At 38.3% G+C, this 14,318-nt stretch overlaps 1 protein-coding gene across 1 annotated transcript; it reads right to left on the reverse strand.

The window, feature by feature from the left end:
* Nucleotides 1–4,189: 4,189 nt before the first annotated feature.
* Nucleotides 4,190–14,318, reverse strand: LOC139870108 (F-box/kelch-repeat protein At3g06240-like). Its single transcript, XM_071857960.1, has 2 exons — nucleotides 14,233–14,318; nucleotides 4,190–5,309 (listed from the first exon to the last, which is right to left on the reverse strand). Exons 1-2 carry the CDS (start codon nucleotides 14,316–14,318, stop codon nucleotides 4,190–4,192), a joined length of 1,206 nt encoding a protein of 401 aa, XP_071714061.1.

Below are 14,318 nucleotides of genomic sequence, written 5' to 3' on the forward strand. Positions count from 1 at the left end.
TGGCATGCCAAGAATTAGGACAATTGACGAAAAACATGTCCATTCAGTAAAAGCTTCAATAGCACAAACCACCAAAATCAAATTGAACTACGTAATCTCCATAACAATCTAGATCAAATTGAATACTCTCCACTGACTAGTATGGGAGCAAAAACAAACCAGGCTCTGAAAAGCATCAAATACTATGAGGTCACATTAGCATACGTTACAATTAGTGAGTGTTAACAACAAAGTATGAATGATTTAGTCACAACTTAACTCAACTGACAAAACACTTATAATCTGAAAAAATATCAAATTTCACCTTACCTGCATACTCGCAAACAAATTCTTCACGTCAAATAAACTCATCAGCATACAAACCGCAACCTTTCTTCTCAATCCTGATATTCTTTAACCTCAAAATCATACCCTTTTGACCCACCAGGTTCCGACACTCTGCTCCGACCCACAACCCGATCCACATTCCCATGTCAACCCAATAACCTCTCGCCTAATACACACACATTCACATCTCTCAACTTCACACCAACATCCATTTTTACGTTCAGTGGAACAAGGACTAGGTCCGAGTTGATTCGGACGTCGAAAACCGAACCGAATGGTGGTCGGGCGGGTCAGTTCGAATCGGGTGTAGGTAAAACATGCGTAGGGGTGATGGTTAGTAGTTGTGTGAGTGGTTTCTAACTTTACATTGTAAAGAAAATATTAATCATCATCATATATAACAAGAACATGCACTCACATTTTTAAAAATGCTCCCACTAACTTCTAATCACAATAAATTCATAAGTTATGAAAGGTTACAAAAAATAACAAAAAATAACAAAAAAAAAAAAAAGGTGTTTAAAACTATACCAATAACAAAAAATAACCATAGTATATATATTCATATTTGAACTCATTAAAGAAGATATCCAGAAAAAACAAAACAAAAAGGAACAAAAGACTACCATAGATTAGAGTTTTTTTTTTTTTTTTTTTTTTTCACATTTACTTCATTCACGTGAAAATTTCATGATAATCTTCATCACCATTTGAAGTTTTTGCTACCTCCGGTCATCGGTGATTCGCCGGTGTTTCGGAGGGTTTCCCTACCTTTGTTTCTCTTTAATTCATTTTGTTTCACCCTATTTCATTCTTCCTTTTTTTTTTTTTGCTCTTCTTTTGTTTCACTGGTTTCCATGGTATCGTGTGTATCGTTCTTCGGCTACTGTGTATGCTTATAATGGGTGAAAGTGGGTGCCTCAAGTGTGTAAGAGGGCACAACATCGACACTTCGAGGGTCTCGTTCAGGGTTCGAGAACAATTTTCTAAGTCTTTTTCAACGGGAATATGCAGCGACATTCAAATAACATCATTTATGTTTCACAACTTTGCGAATTTCTGGTCGGTGGATGATCTATGGCATGTGTTCAAAAATTACGGTGAGGTGAAGGATGTATACTTGGCTTAAAAAAGATTATCAAACGGGAAAAGATTTGGGTTCGTTAGATACGGTGGATTAAAGGATATCAATGGTTTTGTCAAGGTTCTGAACTCAATTCATCTCAATGGAAGGTGGTTGCGAGTTTATAAAGCGCATGATAGAAAGCTGTCTTCTTGCAAGGACTTCAAACATGCTTCTTCGTGTACTCAGGTTCATCATGATTCGGGTTTGTATGGTGGTTTGTTGGATGATATTAATGATTACAGTTCTTCATACATCACTCATGATGGTGCTAAATCCATCGAATTGAAGTTAGACTGAAAAGTCTTCAAGTTTAAAATACCCGCATCTGAAATCGACAAAAAAATCGAGTTTAGTTTCGTAATTGGGCACCATAAATGGAAATTGTTTAAAGAGGACGACCAAGCTTCTATCCTAAAGGATGATGGTTCTTCGAATATTACTAGTTCAATGAAGGAGATGGATTGTTCTGTTCATGTATCCACACCCGTTAGAACATCCGGTATTTCGGCTACCATAGGTTCTACACTTAGTTGTGAGGAACCTTTTGATGTCATTGGAGAACCATTAAAAAGCATGTCTAATTGTAGTCAATTCGAGAATGGAAATCCTGTAGTGCCCGAGTTTCAGGTTCCAATGTCGCCGGAAAGTTCCGGCCAAGGGTCCCGTCGAAGAGTTGAAGGTTGAAGATGATCGTGAATCTCGAAGGTTTGGTTCTTGTGATACTTTCTCATATCTCAAACATGACTGTGAAGTTCTCGATACAAATGGAAAACGTGTTTGTGATGTTTTCAATACAAACGGCGCTTATTTTGAATATCAAACGAATGGAGATGGTAGTAACCAAATTTTCAAGGAGACAAAATTATGTAATAATGTCAGAAATAGTGTTCCAGGTGGTTGTGATGTATTTTCCACTGATGGGCCAATTGCAAAGGAATCTCTATCAAGTGAACATGGAGTTGATATGGGAAACTTGAAAGTTGAGCCCATTAATTTGGTTGAAGTTTCTAGTGGGCCTAAAGCTATCAACGACGGGTGTAATTCGGTGGTTCGTTTTCGACTTAAGAAGCGAAAATTTAGGCCTTTAATTAAAAATTATTTTATTAAGTACGTTCACAGAAGTAAACAATTGAAGTGCAAAAGATGTCTTGAAAAACGTACTTGGTGTGAAAGGATTATTATTAATGATGTGATGAAGAACTCCGATGATGATGAAGATGATGACGATTGCGCTTGCGATTGCGATTGTGATTGCGATTGTGATGGCCATTGTGGTTGTGATACTATTTCGTCCTCGGGCTTGGAATCATAGCAAACTAAGGTTTAGGGTCTACGTATTGTGCGAGTGACTATATGAGTTTAGCTCTCATTCGTGTTCGTGTTTCCTTTTGTTTTGGGTGATGTGGTTGCTTATTGGGGTCATTTGGGTTATTTTGTCGACGATTTTCGTGCTTAGTATTTTTGCGGTGTTTGTTAGTTAGGTAGTTTATATTTTGAGGGTCTGTTCTTGTTGTGGTTTCGTTGTCCTTCTAGCTTCTTGCTAGTTATATTTTACTTCTTATTAATAAAAATGTTTACCTTTCAAAAAAAAAAAAAAAAAAAAGACTACCATAGATTAGAATAGCCTCTTGACCCGAAGTAAGCTTATTCCCACCAAACCACAACGATAATATGAGTGTAGCACTAGTAAATTAAAACACTGACTTAAAGCTTGATCTTGCTTGAATTTGTAAGAACTCAACTTGATTTCTTATCCAAATTGTAAGTCACAATCTATAGTTTGCAACAAATTATTAGTTTGCACACCACAATGAAAATAAAACATGAAAATCTAATTTAGCGAAAAACTCATTCTTTTTACTTCCACCACAAACATCTCACTTTCTGAATCAATTTCTTAGTCATACCAAAATCTAATATGGACACATGCGAGCTCAGTGTAAAGTTCTCACCTAGGAAAGCGCACACCCAACACGTGCCACATTTAATTGTGTCCAAAATTGATAAAAATGGATTATTTTACCAAATTTTCCAACAATAACATCAACCGCATATGACCACATGAAGTTAAAAATTGAATACTATATAGGTATACAAACCAAATAAAGAGGGCTAAATTATTTAGAACACATCGTCTACTCTTATTAAAGACAACCAAATGACAAAAATGAGCCTCAAACGTGGTGCTCGTATATTACTCATCATCAGTCCACACATTGTGATTTTTTACAGCCCGTGACACTTTCAGCTGCTAACACAAGGACTATATTATTCAGATTCATGAAAATTTGATGACCAATTTATGAGGTTTCGTTTGTGGTCCGTATAATAATATAACATGTGTTTATACATATCAAACCACTAATAATAAGTTTTTTATTCTCTAATACAAACACTCTACGAAAAGAAAAGGTGCCTCTTCGCTGCACAATAAATGTGTCTTATACGCTGATTGTAGGAAACTAAGAGTAAAAATTGCATAAATGATAAATCTGGCCATTGACATCTGAATACAGAGTACTTATAACTAAACATAATAAAGCTCACAAAAAATGTGATATTATAATCCAAAAACTTAGGAACATCTAATATGTAGTGTATATACCTTTCACTAAATCCAACTAAATTGCCTATAATTGTAGTTCAATCCACATACCTTGCTTACTTGCTCCAAAAGTTAGTCATGTCTTCTTAGCTCTGCACTTTAGAATGTTACTAATAACTTTATTCTCCACCTCAGTGATCATGCAAAACTAGTGTTTCGATGTATGATTGAGCCAAGTATAAACACCCAGCACTAGTAATCCCAATATCACTGATTTCTCCCGACTTGGGTTCATAAACAACTATATCTCCTATATAATTTTTATCAGTAGTGGTCATTCCAGTATCAATAATAGGTTCACCAGTTTTCCTAAAGCCATGTACCTCATTTATCTGTAATGATTCAATTAATGACTTAATAATGAATAGCTTTGTAAACGAGTTTGGAACCCCATGCTCCATCCTCCATACAGAAATTTCTTTATACAATCCATCTTTGGGTTCAAGCACAACAAGAGATGTCCCTAACTTAGATAATCTCAAATAGCCACAGCAACCGTATGCATCACCCGAATATTCTTCTTTTAACCCGTCACAAAGTTGTACTTCTGTAAATTCTTCAGTTGTCATATCAAATGACAGTATCAAGTTCTTACTATGGTAGGTTTTACCGATAACAGTCCTATCAAAGGCATACCGATAAATACACTTATCTACACATACATGATTCTGTCTCAATTGAATGCATTTACGGGGCACATTCATAGACGAACTCCTCCTCCAAGACCCCAAACTTAGACTAGAAATCTCAACTTGCGGGGTGTGAGTATCAATATCTATCAAATCTGAAATATAAGACACTTTGACAAGTTTAGCGACACTAGTACGAGGACATACCCCAAAACCATAAACGTTTTTGAAGTCCCTATAGTTTCTATCATCCAGACCAGGGACAACGACAGGAACAGATTTTTGAATCGTAGGATTCCATAGAACGAATGTTTTTGCTTCATTACCTGAATAATACCAGTAAGTAGAATCACCGAAATCGACACAAAAGCAGATCACACCTTGAGAGCTACCCAATATACTAGGATCGTAACCGAGTAGCCGTCTAATATTCGATGGAACAATCAACGGAAACTTATGTCGGGGAAAACTATCATCATCCACAATCGAAACATATTTCTCTACTTTTGGATCAGCGTACCTTACAAGAACACGATGCTGCTGCAGCTGATCGTTGTTGAAGTGATAATTAGCGATGAACTCCGAGCTATCGATTAATGACTTCCATGATTTTGAAACTGACCTGAATTGAACCAATGATTTGACAGGAAGATTTTTGATGATTTCAATTTGAATTTCGAAAGGTAGGTAGTAGCAGACATTATCATGATTTGTGTGTAGATGCGGTGTTTGATTGTGGGGAAAGTTAGGGTTTGAATTAGGGATTTTATTTATTCGGTGAAATCAGATATTACGCGCGACTACCGAGTACTTAAAAGGACTGATCCTGAAGAATTGGGCCCATATAGGTTTTATGTACTATTTTTAGACGTATGATCCGACTGTGATGAATTGGGCCCACTGGGTTTTATTATTTTTTATAGTTTGGTTTCCCATGATAATAATATCTTTAGTTTATAAAAGAACCATGATTAAGTATATGTATTGGTATGATTTACGATTTTCAGATTGAATGATTCGTACGAATACCGATTCTTTGAAGAAATTGAAGGAGATGGAACGGAAAAAAAAAAAAAAACATAACGACCTATATACCTAATTACCTATGCATATTGATTGGAACTAATATAGAGGGGGTGGAAAAGATTTGTTGTCCGTGATTAAAGAACTTGAACAGAATTAGTGAATGAATATAAATCTAAATGATAAATCAAAATTTAGGAAGAAAGAGAATAAAAAGATTTATCGTTGTTGGGGATAATGCAAAACTAATCTTTTTAAATTCACTCCTTAAAGCATGCGAAGTCGGTGGGTTCCAGCGTCGGCGTCGGCCGAAACTGATGGTTGGTCCTATTCTGGCTCGGAGTCGGGGTTCAACGTCGTGTGAAAGACTTTGGATTTTGACTGTTGGAGTTTATTTCAGATGATGATGACTGAATCAAAAATGTTGATTTATATATATATTTCAGAATGAATGTGTCTTATATGCTCTGATTGTACGAAACTAAAAGAGTAAAAATTGCATAAATGGTAACCAAAGTGGACTGAATTCGGACTCACTTAATGGATCGAGATCGTCTGTTTTGGATGGGGATAAAACAAAGTGGGTTTGATACTGAAAAAGCAGATATCCGAATACTCTCATCATGGGTTCGTAAGGTGGGGCAAGGAAATGGAACTTCCTTTTGGAATTAGATAACCCATAGCTTGCATGAAAGCAGGGGTTCATTCCTCAATGAGGATGTGCTTGCAAGTTTGAAATTATCATCGAAAATCATCCAACATTTTAAAGTTTGGCGTCTGACTCCCAAAGAAGCTGTGATCATCAAATAGAAGTTAGGTGAAGGTGATGGTTGGTTCGATGGTCTGATGGTGTAAATGATGGCTTATCTCACTGGTTTGGTTAGATGAATCTGTTAGTTAGGGTGGCAATTCAATTATAGCCCACTGCTAGTGAGCTGATTGATCATGTATTCTTGTATTCAGCTTTTAGCCGTCCTTATAATTCAATAAAAGTTAGTTTTCAAAAAAAAAAAAAAAAAAAAAAAATGTATGATTTCGCTGAGCATAAATACCCACATCTAGCAATCCCAATATCGATGAATTCTCCTGACTTTGGTTCACTATAACAAAACTGCATTTTGTGTTAGAAATAAGAGGTTATGTGTATATTATTTGTGGAAGAGAGGATTGATGATTTAGATGTTTGATTGATCTTGAAGGCTTTGTTTTTTACTTGATTTGCTTAATTACAAATGAGGGGTGAAGTGTTGGAGTGTGGAGACGTTTAAACAACAAGGAAGATCTTTCTGAGCATCGATGTGGCGCATCCAAGGGTGGATGCGTCGCATTCATAGAGCAAAATAGTTCGAAGGTTTTAGATGCGGAGCATTGAGCTGAAATGGCGCATCAAAGGGGTCAGATGCGGCGCATCCCGATCCAGATGCGGCGCATCTGGAGCTGGTACTTGAATCTGCAGTCGTGGAAGAAGGTGATGCGGCGCATCACTCATCAGATGCGGCACATCTGATGTCTGGCAGCAGGTTGATCAAGTTGCTCAAATGGGTTCCGTATTTTATTGACTAACCTTTTGCTTTAGGTGCAAAGTGGGTACTTTACACCTTGAATTGAGGCTGTGATCATGCTAATTCAAGGGTGTAAAGCATAGCTAGTTGGTTCTAAGTTGATGATTACTAGCACACTTGAAGATCAAGTTGTAGTTTGGTTGTTTCTTATTTGCTCTATATATAGAGCTCATTCATAGTCATTGTAATACACCACTCTCATATAGTCAGTAAATATACAATCTCTAGTTGGTCCGTGGACTAAAGCAATCACAACGGTTGCATATAACCACGTTATATCTTGTGTCGTTCTTTACATTTTCGCATTTATTATCTTTCGTTCATTAAGTGGGTTTGAGTGATCTTATTGGAATCGCTACTCGGCAAGTAATCTTGTAGAATTACTTGCGTTGTTTGGGTCCTAATATCCTAACAACTGGTATCTAGAGCACAAGGTTTCGTTAAGGGAACGATGGCGGACGATGGCGGAAGATGGAAAGTTTAGAAACGACCGATTCGATGGGAGAGACTTTGGCTTTTGGAAGATGCAAATTGAAGATTACTTGTATCAAAAGAAGCTACATCAACCTTTGTTAGAGACCAAGCTCGAAAGCATGAACGATGCCGATTGGATGCTTTTGGATCGTCAAGCTTTGGGTGCTATTCGTCTTTCACTTGCTAAGAACGTTGCATACAACGTTGTGAATGAGAAGACGACGTTTGCTTGCTTGAAAGCACTCTCTAACATGTATGAGAAACATACCGCTGCAAATAAGGTATTTCTCATGCGTCAATTTTTCAATACTAAGATGAAGGAAGGTACGAGTGCAACGGATCATATCAACGAATTTAATAATATCGTGTCAAGGCTTGAATCGGTAGAGATTAAGTTTGATGATGAACTAAAAGCACTTATCTTGCTTTCATCATTATCGGAAAGTTGGTCAGGTACGGTTACCGCGGTTAGTAGCTCTACGGGAACTACTAAGCTAGCGTTTGAAGCTATAAGGGATTTGATTCTTGGTGAAGATACTCGTAGGAGAAACTCGGGAGAATCAACGTCCGGTTCTTTGTTAAGTACCGACAACCGGGGTAGAAAATTTGAACGCGGTGAGAAGAAGGGTAGGAAGAAGTCTAAGAAGAGGAATCCATCGAAAGATAGAAGTGAAGTTACTTGTTGGGGTTGCAATCAAAAGGGACACTTTCAAAGGAATTGTAAAAATGGTTCGGCGAAAGGTGTAAACTTGGCCGAAGGGGAAAGTGATGATGCACTTTTGTGTAGTGTTGAAAATTCTATGGAGTCTTGGATTTTGGATTCGGGAGCTTCGTTTCATGCTACTCATGTCAAAAGCATGATGAAGAATTTTTGCTTATATCAAGGCAAGGTGAGATTGGCAGACAACAAGCAACTCAATATAGAGAGCATTGGAGATGTTGTTTTGAGGACTACTCTTGGTTCTAATTGGACCTTGAAGAACGTAAGGTACATTCCTAAATTGAAAAGGAAACTTATTTCGGTTGGTTAATTAGATGATGAAGGTAACGCGGTTACTTTTAAAAACCACCAATGGAAGGTAGTTAAGGGTAGTTGTGTAGTGGCTCGTGGACATAAAAGGGGAACTCTTTATATGGTTGAAGTGTTTGATGAAGACACGGTGGTTGCTACGGTTAATGTTGAGTCCGAATCAACTCTATGGCACCGAAGACTCGGGCATATGAGTGAGAAGGGTATGAAGATGCTTGTTTCGAGTGGGAGAATTTCGGATTTGAAAAAGGTAGAACTTGGGTTTTGCGAACCATGTGTATATGGGAAACAAAAGAAGGTGACTTTTGGGAAATCGGGGAATGCACCTAAGTTGGAGAAATTAGAGCTCGTTCTTACGGATGTGTTTGGTCCAACCAATGTAGAATCACATGGAGGTTCTCGCTATTATGTCACCTTCATTGACGACTCCACTCGAAAGGTATGGGTTTATTTTCTTAAAGCTAAATCCGATGTATTTAATACTTTTGTGAAGTGGAAAGCTATGGTAGAAAATGAGACTAACTTGAAGGTCAAGTGATTGAAGTCGGATAATGGAGGGGAATATGGTAGTCTTGAGTTTAAAGACCATTGTGCAAAGCTCGGTATTAGAATGTTGAAAATGGTACCGGAGACACCGCAACACAATGGGGTCGCCGAACGTATGAATCGTACGTTAAATGAAAGGGCTAAGAGTAAGAGACTACATGCCGGTTTGCCTAAGATGTTTTGGGCGGATGCGGTCAATACGGCGGCTTATTTGATAAATAGGGGACCCTCAACACCGTTGGGTTTCCGAATTCCCGAGGAAGAATGGCAAGGCAAGAAGGTGAGTTATGGTCACCTTAGGATCTTTGGGTGTAATGCATATGTAAAGACCAAAGATGTGAATAAAGACAAGCTTGAAGCTAAGTCAAAGAAGTGTATTTTCATTGGCTATGGGTCGGATGAAATGGGCTATCGTTGTTGGGATAACGAAGCTAGAAAAGTAATTCGTTCACGAGATGTTACTTTTGATGAAGATTCGGTCTATGGCAAACCGAAAACGGGGAGTCCTAAACCGGGTCATGTTACTTTTAACGATGTTTCTATTGATGATCTTGCAGGTTCTAGTGGGAGTACGGGGAACAATGAATTGCCGATGAACGGTGAGGCGTCAGAAAATGCTAATGATGGGGATGGTTCGAAAAGCGGTGATGATTTCGAACATAGTGCGAGTTCTAGTGATGAGGAGGACACAAATGAAACCGGTCCAACCATTCCGATTGCTCCTACACCAAGACGCTCGACTAGAGTGCCCAAACCTAATCCTAGGTATTCTCCATCAGCAAACTACTTGCTCTATACCGAGAATGGTGAAACCGAAAGTTACTTTGAGGCAAGGAAGATAAAAGAATCCATACAATGGGAGCTTGCCATGAAAGAAGAGATGGGGTCACTTGAAAAGAATAAAACTTGGTCACTAGTGAAGTTACCTCATGATAAAAGGGCATTGCAAAGCAAATGGGTGTATAGAATCAAGAATGAGTAAGATGGCAAGAGAAGGTACAAGGCTCGTTTGGTAGTCAAAGGCTTTCAACAAAAGGAAGGGGTTGACTACAAAGAGATATTTTCACCGGTAGTTAAAATGACTACTATCAGTTTGGTACTTTCTATGGTTGCATCCGAAGACTTACATCTTGAGCAACTAGATGTAAAAACTGCATTCTTACATGGTGATCTTGTTGAAGAGATCTACATGAGGCAATCCGAGGGCTTTGAGGTAAAGGGTAAAGAGAAGTGGGTTTGTAAGCTAAAGAAAAGTTTGTATGGATTGAAGCAAGCACCTCGGCAATGGTACTTGAAGTTTGACGAGTTTATGAAGAAGATTGGTTTCTTAAGATGTGAAGCGGATCACTGTTGCTACTTGAAGAAATTCAAGTCTTCTTACATAATCTTATTGTTGTATGTTGATGACATGTTGCTTGCAGGTTCTAACATGTCCGAAATTAACAAGTTGAAGGGATTACTTTCCCGAGAATTCGAGATGAAGGATCTTGGTGGTGCTAAGCAAATACTTGGCATGAGTATTGTGCGTGATCGTGTGAAGGGTACTCTATACTTGTCTCAATCCAAATATATTGAGAAAGTAGTAGAGAGGTTCAACATGGAAGATTCAAAGGCTCGTTCTATGCCTTTGGGAAATACCTTAAAGTTATCGAAAAGTCAATCACCAAAGACGATAAAAGACAAAACGGATATGGAAAAGGTTCCATATGCATCGGCCGAGGGTAGTATTATGTATGCCATGGTCTGTACAAGACCTGATATTGCTCAAGCAGTGGGAGTTGTAAGTCGTTATATGTCTAATTCGGGGAAAGAGCATTGTGAAGCGGTCAAATGGTTGCTTCATTATTTGAAAGGTACTTCTAATATGGGATTGTGTTTCTCTAAAAACAATCTCATACTTAGAGGTTATGCTGATGCTGATTTGGGTGGATGTGATGATTCGGGGAAAAGCACTACGGGTTATGTTTTCACAATGGGGAAGACGACGATTAGTTGGTTATCTCGATTGCAAAAGAGTGTTGCTTTGTCAACCACCAAAGCCGAATACATGGCTATTGCGGAAGCTTCTAAAGAGTTAGTGTGGTTGAAGAACTTCTTAGGCTAGTTGGGTAAAAGACATGACTATTGCGTCTTGTATTGTGATAATCAAAGTGCGGTTCATCTTGGGAAGAATCCGGTGTTTCATAGTCGAACGAAACACATCAAGATAAGGTATCATTTTATTCGACAACATATAAATGATGGCACTTTATTCTTGGAGAAAATCCTTGGTACGAAGAATCATGCCGATATGTTTACTAAGGTGGTTACGACGGAGAAATTGAGGTTTTGCATTACCTCAATTGGTCTTCTCACGAATTGATGAGAGAAGACCCCAACTAGAGATTTGAATTGTATTACAAGTTTAACAAGTAGTATTGTAGACCTTTTATCGAAAGTCTACTCATCCAAAGTATGTGTTGAGCGTGCGTGTTCCAAATGGTATTTGGTGGTAATCGAAGGTGGTTTAATGTTCTTGGTTAAAATCATTGATATGAATGGAGTTTTGTTCAAAGTCTCCAAGTGGGAGATTTGTTGGAGTGTGGAGACATTTAAACAACAAGGAACATCTTTCTGAGCATCGATGCGGCGCATTCATAGAGCAAAATAGTCCGAAGGTTTTAGATACGCAGCATTGAGCTGAAATGGCGCATCAAAGGGGTCAGATGCGGCGCATCCAGATCCAGATGCGGCGTATCTGGAGCTGGTACTTGAATCTGCAGTCGTGGAAGCTGGTGATGCGGCGCATCACTCATCAGATGCGGCGCATCTGATGTCTGGCAGCAAGTTGATCAAGTTGCTCAAATGGGTTCCGTATTTTATTGACTAACCTTTTGCTTTAGGTGCAAAGTGGGTACTTTACACCTTTAATTGAGGCTGTGATCATGGTAATTCAAGGGTGTAAAGCATGGCTAGTTGGTTCTAAGTTGATGATTACTAGCACACTTGAAGATCAAGTTGTAGTTTGGTTGTTTCTTATTTGCTCTATATATAGAGCTCATTCATAGTCATTGTAATAAACCACTCTCAAATATTCAGTAAATATACAATCTCTAGTTGGTCTGTGGACTAAAACAATCACAACGATTGCATATAACCACGTTATATCTTGTGTCATTCTTTACATTTCAACCTTTATTATCTTTCGTTCATTAAGTGGGTTTGAGTGATCTTGTTGGAATCACTACTCGGAAAGTAATCTTGTAGAATTACTTGCGTTGTTTGGGTCCTAATATCCTAACATGAAGCCCTCTATTTATACTACACAATGGACTACTCTAGAACACTTCACCATCCACTAATATCTAGATATTTCCTAAGTATTCTCATGATAATTCTAGACTTAGATATTTTATAAGATTTTTCTACACACTTTGACTACTACATGTTCCACGAGGTTTCTAGATAATGGGCTACAATCTTGATCCATATACTTGTATACTTGCAAGCCCAAATCCAAAACACATAGCCCAAAAACAAGTTTAGTTTCCAACAGCCCCCCTTAAACTTGATTTTGTCACTCCGAGCATATTCTGTAATCTTTGAAATGTCTCGTGTTTTAGGGGCTTTGTGAAAATATCAGGAACTTGGTCAAGTGACTTCGCGGCACCTCTTTATTTGTAACACACTCCCTTATGTAATGGTATTTTGTATCATGGATGACTGGTTTCTATGATAGAACAATCACATACTTGTTATCCACATATATCTCTGTAGCTTCCTTTTGAAAATACTTAAGCTCATTTAGTAACTTTCTGAGCTATAACGCATGACAGGTGCACGATGTTGCTGCTACAAACTCAGCTTCACACGTAGATAAAGTCACAATGGGTTGCTTCTTCGAACTCCATGTGAACGCCGTATCTCCCAAATAGAACACTAAACCACTCGTACTCTTACGATCATCTTTGTCTCCAGCCCAATCATTATCACTGTATCCAACTAGCTTGAAGTGTTCAGAAGGCGAATAAAATAGACCATAATCAATCGTACCTTTGATGTAGCGAAGTATCCTCTTAGTTGCCTTCAAATGATTTATTATAGGTGCTTCCATATATCGACTTACCAGTCCAACTCCGTAGAGAATATCTGGCTTTATGCAGGTTAGGTACCTCAGACTTCTAACCAAACTCTTGTATTGTTTTGGGTCAACCAAGTGTCCTTCATCATCTTTTGATAATTTGAGATTGCAATCCACAGGTGTGTTGATTGACTTGCAGTCATTCATCTTAAACTTCTTTAGCACCTCCTTCACATAACCTTCTTGGGATATGAATATTCCTTCTTTCTTTTGTTTTACCTCGATCCCAAGATAGTAAGCCATAAATCCAATGTCGGTCATCTCGAATTCCCGAACCATTGCTTTCTTGAACTCCTCGAACATTTTGGGATTACTACCGGTGAATATCAAGTCATCCACGTATAGGCACACAAGCATAACATCTCCTTCCTTGATAACTTTAGTGTATAGGGCATGCTCATGGGGGCATTTTGTAAAGTCATTCTGCTGGAAATACTTGTCTATCCTGCTATTCCATGCTCGAGGCGCTTGCTTCAACCCGTATAAGGCCTTTTTCAATTTCAGCACCTTATCCTCTTGGCCTTTCACGACGTATCCCAAAGGTTGTTCGATATAGACTTCTTATTCTAAGTGACCATTAAGGCACGCAGATTTGACATCCATTTGATAAATCTTCCAATTATGCTGAGCCGCAAGTGAGATTATTAATCTTATAGTTTCTAGACGAGCGACGGGAGCAAATACTTCTTCATAGTCTATGCCAGCTCGTTGACTATATCCGTTCGCCACCAACCTTGCCTTATATCTTTCTACTTCACCTTTGGAATTCTTCTTGGCCTTGTACACCCACTTTACACCAATAGCCTTATGCCCTCTTGGTAGAGTAGCAAGATCCCACGTATCATTTCTCTGGATTGCTTGAATCTCCTCGTCCAT

This window comes from Rutidosis leptorrhynchoides, chromosome 10, assembly GCF_046630445.1.
Source record: "Rutidosis leptorrhynchoides isolate AG116_Rl617_1_P2 chromosome 10, CSIRO_AGI_Rlap_v1, whole genome shotgun sequence".
Taxonomy (NCBI): Eukaryota; Viridiplantae; Streptophyta; class Magnoliopsida; order Asterales; family Asteraceae; genus Rutidosis; species Rutidosis leptorrhynchoides.

Bases quoted from the DNA above. Each gene is read 5' to 3' on its own strand.
- LOC139870108 (XM_071857960.1), bottom strand. From the start codon at position 14,318: ATGGACGAGGAGATTCAAGCAATCCAGAGAAATGATACGTGGGATCTT. The intron at 5,310-14,232 runs GTGGGTGTACAA...GGTTCAATTCAG, and splicing joins CATAAGGCTATTGGTGTAAA to GTCAGTTTCAAAATCATGGA.